Source organism: Phaethon lepturus, unplaced genomic scaffold (genome assembly GCF_000687285.1).
Source record: "Phaethon lepturus isolate BGI_N335 unplaced genomic scaffold, ASM68728v1 scaffold1275, whole genome shotgun sequence".
Classification (NCBI taxonomy): Eukaryota; Metazoa; Chordata; class Aves; order Phaethontiformes; family Phaethontidae; genus Phaethon; species Phaethon lepturus.
Window position 1 is genome coordinate 124,495 of NW_010539645.1, and position 12,126 is coordinate 136,620.

General features: G+C 39.0%; 1 protein-coding gene across 1 annotated transcript in view; it reads right to left on the reverse strand.

Annotated features, from left to right (window-relative positions):
* LOC104620836 (mineralocorticoid receptor) overlaps positions 1-10,662 on the reverse strand; it is a gene marked incomplete at its 5' end in the record, with an annotated part of 92,954 nt that extends 82,292 nt beyond the window's left edge. Inside the window, one exon of the mRNA XM_010287160.1 lies at positions 10,523-10,662. Within this exon, the coding sequence (XP_010285462.1) occupies positions 10,523-10,662 (140 nt within the window). The remainder of the gene's footprint in view (positions 1-10,522) is intronic.
* Between the last annotated feature and the right edge of the window lie 1,464 nt (positions 10,663-12,126).

The window sequence follows — 12,126 nt, forward strand, 5'->3', positions numbered from 1 at the left end:
ACCACAGAAAAGCTCTGTAAGGAATGAGTAATTATGTCTTCTGAGCAAGGGATGAACAGTAATCAGCAGTGAAGGCACAGGACCATACATTGAACAATGAGAAGAATACAAGGTATTGAATAGCTGATCATTAATTGAATGTTATCCAATCTGTTCAATGAACAAGGCAGAGATCTAATGGAAAAAGTTGTGATTGTGTAATGAAGACTGAATTAGAAATCATTATATGCAGTGCAGATGAACAAAGACCATGCAGGCCACAAGCATTCATTATTTACATATTTAGTTGTGATTTTGCAAGCTTGATTTTTTTCTCCCCAACATATTTTTAAAATAGAAAACTGAAAATAACCCAGCTCAAAACCCCTGGAAACCCCCATTACACCTAATGTAAGAACCCACATACAGGAGCAGAAAGGGGTGGGAGAGGACACAACCACCTCAGGCAGCCCTACCACTCCAAGCTCTGAAATGGGAGAAGAAAGGGTCTGCCATGCTGCCTGTGAACAGGAGCAGAACATCAGCAAGTTTTACCGTGCAGGAACCACGGCACACACGAATCCTAAGCACGTGCTCTCATCTGCCGTGTGCAGAGCCTAAACACAGACTTTGGGCTTCAGCTACACCTACACCACACAACCGCAGGTGACGTACACGCTACAAAGAAAGCTCTGGCCACTCCAACAGCTGCCTGAGCCGCTGCACCAGTTCTGCAGCAAGCACGGAGCTCCCTGTTATGGTGTCAGCAGCTCCTGGCAGCCCTTCACCTGACACCTCAGGAGACTGAACAGAAATCTGTTTGTTTCTGCTTGCTCTTACTGTGGATGAGGTGCACACAAAAGCCCCACATCATCAGCACTCTTGAAATAAGTGGGAATAGACTGACTGACCCACGTTCCCTTGGTTAGGGCACTGGGTTTGGTAACTCAGCCCTGAGAGATGGCACCAAACATTTTTGTAAGTTAAAACCAGGTAATTCTGTCTTACAGAGTTTCTTCTCCTTAAACAATAAAGAGTTGTGGGCTTCAAAGTTGACCATGGGCACTCTACTGTTTCTAAAAAACCTGATAAAACTGCTGTACTCTAAGCCTAGACTTCAAACCTAACAGAGGCACTCCCACAACCTTGAACAACCTTAAACTGTGCTGCAAAAAAAGGCTGAAATCCTGGCTTCTTTTAAGGCAACGGGAGATTTGCCATTACCTTTTCCCACTCTATTTATATCTGAGATGCTAACAGATGCCTTGTTCCCTCTGTCTGTTATAGACAGATCTGTATGTACATTTTATCTCATTTTTTTCGTCTGGAGAATGTTTTCCCACCCTCTTATTTGAAGTGGGATTAAGAAATACAAAATGATGTTTTGTTTCTGGCTTTATAGATTCATTTTGAGGTTTTATCTATTCAGAATTTCTTTCAGCCATTACACTGCAAAATTCCTTATCTCTAACATTGTTTCGCTGAAGGCACCTTGCAGGATTATCCCCTTTTGGCTCTTAACTACTTAACCTAATACTGGAAGAGCCTTTTCAGGCTCTAAAAATTTTCTGAACCTTGAGGGTTGTAGAAGAGAAGTACTATTTGCTACTAAAAGTGAAAATTATAACATTGCTTCGATAGGCTGCCAAGGCAGGTAGATAACAGCATTTTATGAAGTGGTATCTCTTAAGAAGCAATACCATAGCCGTAAGGAGCTAAAGCGTCTGACTAAGGACGGTTTATGACATTTGATAATGCTTTATGCTGTTTGATATAGAAGATCTTGTACATATATTTATGTCCAATTGCAAACTCCAATTTGAATGTTCATTCATGCTTTAACAGTTGTATTGTACTAGGCATTACAAAAAAAAACCCCCAGCAGAACAGTGTTCAAGAAGCCCGACCAATTATACTTCAATGACAGAGGATTTCTCAGTAGCCAGGCTCTCCCTTGAGGGGATTACCGGCAAATATAACCAAGCATGAGGTCACCTGATGGGGCCTGGGGGTACCTGCAGAGGCTTAGCTGGATAGGATGGAGTTATTTCAAAAGGACTTCACTCTCCTGAGCTTTTCTATGAACTCAAAACGAGAAAACTCATTGCAGGAGACAGACATTCATCTTCTAGTACAAATACAAAGCAATTCTGCCTTATGCAAGATCTGAGCACTTCACATCAATTTTTTAAAATTGGAGTCCTGTATCCCTGTGAAAATCTGGGCATTCGCCATCATTACAAGTGGAATATCCTAAAAACGTATTAGTTGGTTTATCCTCTCTTTTACTACTCCTACTTCCTTCATTTTTGGAGTCAGATGAGCTCTCCAGCCTTACCGGGACACAATATTAACCAAAAGAGACTTCTCTAGCTTATCCTTTACTATCACAAATAACTGAATCATACTACACATCAGTTGCTTCTCTTACACTCCATTTCAAAATAGGTACTTAAATCCTTCCGACTCCTTTCAGGGAAGTGCCCCTAGAAGTCCCTCTTTTTGGTGGTTTGCAGCCTTCTCAAAATATCAAATTAACAAATGTAATTTTTACCCAGTTGCTCTTATTTCAGTACAGTTCTTAGTACAAAATAAATTCTCCTCCCTTTCAGTTGTCTATTCCTCAACCGTGAAGTATTTGTAGGCAGTAATCATGTCCCAACTCAGACTCTTCCTGGGTAAGCTAAAAAAAGCTAAAAGCATTTGGTCACCTGACATAAGATAAATTTTTATTCCCCAGATCATTTCAGAAGTTCTCCTCATGTGTTTACTTGACTCTGAATCAAACTGCCTTTAACACGCTAGTGACCAGAAGTATACATAATACTCCACAGCAGCATTCCCAGCATCATTTGTACCATGATGATGTGAATACTTCCCCGTTTGCTTTAAATACTTGGTGCACCTGAACATATAGATTTTGTAGAACTATGTTACACAAGTGGCTCAGCCATCTTGGAACTATTACCTAAAAGATTAATTTCCGAGGAAGCACCCTGTCTACCTTCCCTATGCGGCATATGGAAAAAATCCATTCCTTATTAAAGAAAAGGCAGTTGAAGTATTCAAGAAAACACTGAACTAATGGCTATGACATTTGAACTTTAGTTAGCCAAAATACTCATGGCTACCTTAAATCAGCATGCATTCACAGGGTCATCCCACCTCCATGAAGCCTGATCTACTGGAATGTTACCCTGTGATATGTTAAAGAAAACAACTAGAGAAAAAAAAAGACTGCAACTTCGTTCCCTGACACATCATAAGAATGCCAAAATTTCCCCTCTTTTATAAGAGTGTAGAAAGTAAGCACGTGAAAACCTGTGTGATGCTTGAATTTGTGGCAATGGAAGGCCACTACCCAAGATAAACCAACCTTACCACTGCATACATGTACTATTTACTGCATAGTGCGCTTGTGCAGGCTGGCTAAGCCAATGAACATATTATTTTATAGATGAAGCAGTCTAGAAATTTGTATTCATAAAACAAAAGACAAACAAAAGAGTACAGGAGAAAAATAGTTGCACACAGACCTCCTAGCATCGTGCAAGTGCTCTTCAAGGCTAGACAGCAGCCCGTTTTTTAATTCTGATCCTTGTACTCTTCTCTCCCTCTCTACTTACACAGTAAATAATAGTTACAATGAAAAAACCTGCAAATGTTGGAAAGTCTTGGGGGAGAGAAGTAGTTTTTAATGCTTTTGGAAAGGAATGAATGCAGATTTTTAGCTTCCTTGATGTAAGATATTTTTCCAAATAATTTTCCCGGCCATTAACCAACTTGTGGTTCTTTGTGGCACTGCAGCTTGCTGAACTCACCCATTCTTTGCTTGTTTTACAACCAAGACACTGTACCACCTAGATGGTTCCCAAACCTACGCCCTCCTTTCCGAAACACTACCACAGTATGCTTGCTCTATTAGCATTGCACTCCACATTTAACATGCATCCAGCATTTATCCTTGAACGTCAGTTGGGGTTTCTCACGCAGTCCACATATTCCAAGAGCCACAAGGAAAGCTTTTCCTCCCATTCCACCTCTCCCCAGCTTTAAAATATTACGTTGCAATACATGCCTCATCCTTTATTAATCTTTACTTTGTGTCACACTTCTTGCTGCTTGGGTTTTTTTCCTCCTTTTTGTGGTCCCAGTGCAAACCTTTCTAGCTCCTTCCTCCTACCCACCTCCTAGTGATTAAACCCAACCACGAACAGGAACGAAGACCTCATTTCTCTGAGCAATGCTGCCTGCCAGAGAGAAAACCAGGCAAAATCCTTTGTGTATCTATGAAAGCATGGAAGGCTGGTGGCAGCTTCAAACCTGTAACGACTTAATTATTTAAATTTTATTTTACACCTATTAACCATAGCATATCAAGTAAGAGTAGCAGCTGCTACATGAATTTGACCAGCTCACTTGCCCTCAGCAGATCACCCATCTGCCTGCTCTTCACCTAATATTTCTGTTTGATAGGTTGTAAAACAGATTCTTGCAATAGGTCAGGAACAGAGTCAACTTGAAATCCCACATAGAAATTTCTATGAAAACATATGGACATCTATACTGAGTGATGTTGAATTTAGAGAGACCACTGACCTTATGAAAGGGGGTAACAGGAAAATTGCAGCCTGTGATGGAAAAACACTGACTCCATTACAGTGAATGAACACAAAAATGGAGAGTGAAGAACTGTATGTATAATTAATTCTAGTAATACAGACCTACAAAATTCATGGGTGTATACACTGCAAAATGGTACGGAAAACACCTTTCTATGATGTACCAATTTCAGCTTCTACAGCATAAAAAATATGGCTTCTTTAAATGACAAATAAGGGAAACTTCCCTGTTCACCAGCAGTATTTTATAAACATTTAAGTTATCCTAATTAAGGAAATTATTCAAGTGCTATGTATGCCAGTATTTAAATTCTCGTACCTTGATATTTTTTCCACCTCCATTCCAATGAAAAAGTTTAGGAAGGCACACACAGAGGCTTTATCTTCTACTGAGAATGTAGAGCCTTGGGAATTGCTTTCACTTACAGTGTATGGGAAACCATTGGAAGATTACCAGTTTCTGAAAAAACAGGTTACACATATCACTCTCCCTCTTGTGCGGCCTTGTGGAAGCAGAGACTACACAGTACTTCCAAAAAAAAGAATCCCTGGGATATTATGCATCTAGCCCATTGCTAAATGGTTGCACAGTGCCTTTACTTGCCAAAAAAGTGAATTTATCTACTACTGAACTTTCAGGCTGGCAATAGCTTGCAATCCTTCATGTGAAGATGAGTCTCTAGAAGGTTGTTGGATCCCTGTGGTTATGGCGAAAAGATCAGCCTCGGTGCCTGCCAAGGAAGACTGGGAGTTTCCCCAGACAAACCACCCAACTGGTGGGTCAGACCCTCAATCTTGCAGCCCAAGTTGTTTTGTTTCTGTGTTTTCAGAGCAGCCAGGCATAAGAGGAGAATAAAGAATGGCACTTCTTTTCCGTAACACTATCTTTGAGGCAACCTCAGTTCCCACAGCTGTACCCAAGTCCCTGCAGATTGCTACACAAGAAATTTCATCCCTTCAACTATTGAAGTCTTGGATAACCTGCTGTTAAAACACACCGCAGAGGTAGGATTTCTTTGTTACTAGGCTGCTTGCTGAGACGCACAGCACATTTGCTATATCCAGGAGGCCATTTAAGAAAGATGGCATCAGATTAGACCTTGAAACATTTCCTTCAGCACATTTCCCCCTACTTTAAATAGGCGAATAGCAAGTGTTCAGGTGAAAAAGAAAAGCAACCCTAGAAGCTTCTGTTGCTGTGACTGTGTTTCTACTTCAGAGGTGAAGAGAGGTCTGTGTTTCCGACTTAAAATAGCAGAACTAGCTTTAAGGTGAACCTCCCAGAGCAGAAATCAACAGCAAAATCTGAAATTTACTGAACACCACCTCTTTGTATTTAAAAAAAGGACAAGCTTTCCTAGAACTAATAGATATAATTTGTTAATCATTCATTTAAGTACATACATTTTAAGTAGCAAAAAATCTTCCAGCAAATATGCAAAATAACTGGAAGAAGATAGTAATTTTTGGGGTAGTTTTTAGTACTTTTTAGATGAAAAAAATGCCTTCCTTTTTTTCTTACCTTCAAGCCAAAGGAATAATGAAAGATTAACTTTAGCAACTTAAGAAGTGATATAAATTTTGATTTAGGACAGATTACCTCATGCCTGTCTGGAACTTGAACAAATGAAGACTAAAAATGCAAAGCATACGCAAGAACAGCTGTGATTTCTGACTTCAAGCCTGTTACTCTCCTTAGAGAAAGCTAAGTTCAGTGAGAAAGTTCAGTGAAAAAAGAGAAGACAAGACTGGCCAGGTGCTTTAGGTTCCCCCACAGTATAGTGCATTTTCAGCATATTACTGTATTAATGATCATAAATTAAAGTTTAAATAACTTTATGACTGGCCATATCCATAATTTAGATAATTATACAACATAGTTATAGTCAGTAAAAATGCATTATAAATACAAATGTCTTAACTTTTGCAGTGACACCATTTATCAACACTTTTATGGTTAAAGGATTTTAATGTTTGCAAGGCAGATCAAATTTATATTAATGACACAATCACATTTCATCATACCAGACTCCTGTTCATCAAGTCAGTCAGCAAAAAGTTCATGCTTACTTGATACCAAAATTTTGCACTTTCATAATTTACATCCCTGTAATGAATTCCATCTGAAATTACTTTTGAAATTTCACCAATAATCTCATTTTAGTATTTATTTTGGTCTACAGCTCTCCTCCTCATAAATTCATTAGATATTTCTTGCAAGTTCCCAAAATAAGTTTCACTAGGAATACAATTACCAGATTTAGATTTGGAAGAGAAAGCTTTAGTTTCTTTGTTGTGTACTTTCTTGTTTCAAATTTCAATGCAATTCCTCTTTTCTGTTACAATCCCTCTGTTTTATAGTATTTCAGAGGAGTGCAAAGGAATTGGCACTCAAAAGCTGCTCCAGGTGGGCTGATGTCAGTACTTCCACCCAAGACCCAAAGAGTTGGGTAGTAAGTAGCAGTCCTTCTCTCCAAACCTCTCTTCTCTTTGTTTCCATGCTTTTTGACACAATTTATCTCCCCACTTCACAGAATCATAGAATAGTTTGGGTTGGAAGGGACCTGTAAAGGTCACCTAGTGCAAACCCCCTGCAATGAACAGGGACATCTTCAACTAGATCACTTGTTCTTGTCATTCCATCTGAACACCAGTTATTCTCTCCCACGATTTCCATCCCACCGTATCTTTTGAGAGACTATCAGTATGTAACTTTTAAAGTTAAACTAAATAGAACTTTCAGTTAATTAGTAGAAGCTAATGACCAAAATCCTCTTCCCCTTCAAGGGGAAGAGTTGCTCCGTTCAAAGAGGGCACAAACTGAAATACAGGAGGGCCCATCTGAACATGAAGAAACACTTTTTTTTTTTACTGTGAAGATGACCCATCACTGACAGAGGATGCCCAGAGAGGTTGTGGAGTCTCCATCCTTTGAGATACTCAAAGGCCATCTGGACATGGTCCTAGGCAACCAGCTTTTAGTGGCCCTGCTTGAGCAGGGAGAGTTAGACCAGGTGACCTCCAGAAGTTCCTTCCAACCTCAGCCATTGTGTGGTTCTGTGAAAATGGCACCAGCTGTACCTACCGTATTTAGTAATAGCTGCAAGAAGAGGCCATTTTGGAAAGAACAGGATTTCTTGTGTCACCTCTACTGAAGAATGTTTAGTAGATCAAGTCAGAAATATGTGCGTGTGTTTGTGCGCACACATAATGTGTGTAAAATATAACTGGAAAAATATTCATAAATCTTTAAAAAAGTCTAAACACATTATTTCAGGGAAATGGTGAATGAAGCTTGAGGAGTCTCTTCTTTTTTTCACTACAATCTTATAGAGAGGGAACAATTCATTTTTATGCAAATAAATTAGCCACTGTATTTATAAATTCCCCAGAAAGTTGTTTCTATGTTCACAGAGGGAGTTTTACTCTTTTCTTTGTAATAAAGACAAGACTGCAAGCACTTAGCTCAGAGCTGAGAGAGGTATGCCCAGGATCTACATTTAAGGTACTTCTTCTACTTTGATTTATTTATACCATGCACTATTATAGTTTTAATGAACTTATGATACAGAGTTACTACTACAAGTAATTAATTTAAAATAGAAAACCTCAGGATGGAGTATATTATTGGTCATGTATCCAACTGAAAAATTTATGACAACTGTATAAAAAAATTTTTGTTGTTACAAAACTACCTATGCAAATTTTTCTTCACATTGATAGTTTCACGATGTTTGGAGCCAAAGTGTATATTATATTTTTGCTATGGTCCTTTTGTGGCTAATACTCTACAATGTACTTTTATGCACATAGATACACACACATATATAAAAAACAGAAAAGTGCAATCCAAATTTTCAGTGTTGGCGTAACAACAATGCTACTGGTAGCATCAAGAGCTCAGAGTCACGTCCATACCAAGCAGAAGTCTAGACAGTCTTAAAGTCTTAACATACCAGTGGTAGGAACCTGTATGTTAATATAATAATGCTAAAAAATATATTTTAAGCTAATTTAAAACTCCTATCTTCAATTTTTAAGGATGACAAGGTTGTTCCGTCTTCCATTTTTTGAGGTTTTTTGCTTAACTCGTTATCAATAATTACTGAAAGTTTACTTTTAACTATATTTTTTAAAAGTATTTCTATGCCTGATTAGAGAGTAATGATTTTGGCTTCCGAGGCTTGGAAACATAGTCTCACTACTTACTTTGTTAACTCCAAAAGGGAATCCTTGGTAATTTTTCATAAATTCCTGTAAAGTTGGATAGGTATAGTCATCAGATTATGTCAGAAAGGACATCAAAAGAGAGAGGCATGGTAAATGTAGGTACACAGTACCTTGAACTTGCAGTGATTCAAGACTGGGTAAGAAGCTTTCTTGGATAGCAGGAAAGGGGGAAGGAAGATAACAAAAGATTATGTGGCATGTGCAGGTGTACTCAAAACCTCACCACAACAAGAAAAATATCCTCATGATTCAGAGGTCAGCTTAGACACGGATGTCTGAAGACCCATCCATGATGTAGCATGGAAGCAGGTGGAGGAAATCACTCAGTGAAAAAAAGTAAGGTTTTTCCAGTTCACGTGCTACATTAAGCAACTAAAAACTCACGGAAGAAGTTAGGGAATGAAGGTCAGCTATTGCACAGCAGGAAGAGAAAATGCTTTCAGAAGGGGGAAACCTTTTCCATGTCCTTGTAACTTTGGGAAGTTCACTTCAATTAGATTGACACTTTTGATGATAGATAGATAGATACATTGATAGAGAGATAACACATGAGATCTTAGCCTCAATGACACACGAACCCTCCAGGTCTATTTAAACAGAGAGCTAAATCCTTATTGCCATCAGCAGCAGATTTAATGATCACAGAAGAAATTAATCACATCACCCACTGCCTCACTCAGTGCACAAGCTGGACAGCATATTAAGAGCTTATTTTCTTCCTTCTACCTTTTTATTTGTGAAAATAAATATTGCCTGCTTCATCAGTGACTGTAGAACAGCTACTCATCAGCAAAGACTTCAGAAAACCTATACAGTATTTGTGTCCTTTACAGGCCACACTCTCCTATGCTTTATGAGGTTATTAAAAATTTATTTTTTATCACTTGAAGAACTTGCTTACAAAGTCTACTTGTGAAGGTCAAACATTTCCTTTTACCCTAATAACCCAAGTCACACAGAGGCAACACCTACCAGAGGTCCTGTAGCACTCAGTGATCCAAACTTTTTTCTACTGAGATGCCCAGGAAAGACTAGCTATACCATAATTAACATAAAATAGGGAGATGTCAGCAAAACACTCCTGTGATGATAAAGCTATCAAAATAAAGTCCTCATGAAAGTACCAGTCCTTAATGAAGAAAATGAACACCAAGAAAAGCACCACAATCAATTCCTGCTTCCTCATCAATCTACCACAGTACTGTAAAGCCACTTCTCTGTTGCTGAAATACACTACTGAGTTGAAAGGCCTGGAGGTATCCACAGGGATATAACTCAACTGAGTGAACTGTATTGTCATATAAGGCTGTCAAAGCATGATGTGACAACTGTATCCATCCTCCAGAACAGAAGAAGCAGGAGTATATTTACATCAGTTGTATCTGTGTCCATTAAAAATTATAAAAATCCACTTGGAGGGGTAGAGAAGCCTGATGCAGCAGTGACATGAAGCAAAACAAGGCATCCTATAGAAGGTATACATTGCAGACCATCCTGGCATATTCTATATAAGTTATACCACATGTAATTGGAGTTCATTCAACTTCCCCTGCCCCCCAAATTAACACCACAGAATCTTAGCAACAGCAGAAAACACACAGGAAGACATATATGTGCGTGTGTGTCTATTTCTATTAAAAAACCCAAACCCACATGTATTTTGTCCGTGTTTTTTTGTTGTGTTTTCTTACCTTCTACTGCTCTCTTGAAGAAAACTTTACAGCTGCCACATGTAACCACCCCATAGTGACATCCAGATGCCTCATCTCCACACACCAAACACACTTTGGAAGGTCTTGAAGATCCAGTTGATACACTTCTCAATGAAGAGCTGGAGTAAAAAAAAAACAAAACAACTATGAATATTTCAAAACGACACTGGCCATAACAAAGTTCAATTAAGAATTTATAACAGGTATATTGCTCAAGGCACCTAACAATTAGGAAACCACAACTCTCTGGCAGTACCTGGTTGAATACACAAATTGCTTTAATTAGTAAGTGCAATATTTTTATTGTCTGTTTTAAAGCACCCATAATATATCAATTTTAATGTGAGAAGTTACCACAAGGGCAGTGAAATTTATTGGTAGCAGATGAAAATAAACAACAAACAAACAAACCACTCTGGCACTGACCCCAGAGCTGTAAGTTTTCTTTCTTTGTTTCAAGCCTTCACAGCTAAGGAATACCTGTAATGAAACCAGCAAGACCATTTGATGAAATAGCGCAGTGAAGTGGTATGCACTCTCCCGTCCACACTCCTGCTTACCACTACAGTAGTCCTTGAGCATATATCTAATATTTCTGTTATTTAGCAGCTTACTTCCGAAGAAGTTTTGAAGTCTTTTTACATTCTGCATGTGCAGAAAACCCTTCCATATTAACTGTAGGTGTCAGAAAAGCAGCACCAGAGGTTCAGAAACCATCCCGAAGTTTTGCAGATTGATGTATCTTGCAAACCTAGCTTCAACCAACTACCACCTTCTTAAAAAACGTGGCATTTCTGTTGTTCCGTTTCTTGGTGAAACTCTCTGACTTGTTTCAGAGTCAGAAAAACTTGTCTCTCATGACTCTCTGAAGGTGTCTTTAGGAAGTATTTTCCACTGGCAACTCTACAAGACAGCGCTCTTCAAAAACAACTCACTTCCCGTGGTGCAGTGAGTCTCCTCCCTCCCTTCTTCCCCCGGGAACTGGAAATGCCACCCTAATGTAATCGGCACGCTCGGAGAAACGTGCCAGATACTGAAGGAGATGAAAGCTTTGGATCCCTCCCACGCCTCTGGAAGCCAGGGGAAGAGTCTTTCCCTCCACACAGCCTCTCTTCTCCAGGTAAACGTGGCCTCTCGCATTTCTTCATACGTTATCTCTCTGAATGATGCCAAACAACTACAAAAACAACCCTAGAAGACTTTATACCAGTGGTGAAATAATCTGATAGTTCAAATTGCAGGTCACAGGCTATTTGTCAGTCAGTCATTGGGAAACAAAGTTCACAGGTAGTCTTAATTCAAATATAAGATAACCAGATTGCTTAAGAAATTTCAAGTATGCACCCTTTGCCTTTTCCCAATTTTTTATCTTCCTTTAAATAGGTATACAGAGGCCAAGTGATTTATCCAGGGGCACAGCACAAATGTCACTCCAGATCAAGGACTGCAACTCTCCTGGCCTGCAGCTTTACTGTAACATCAAATCTAAATATCTTTTTAAATGACAATGTTCAGATGCTAATCAAAATGTTCCAAATAGTATTCCTGCTCTTGTCTGCTCGCTAGTCTGTTAGCTTTACTAG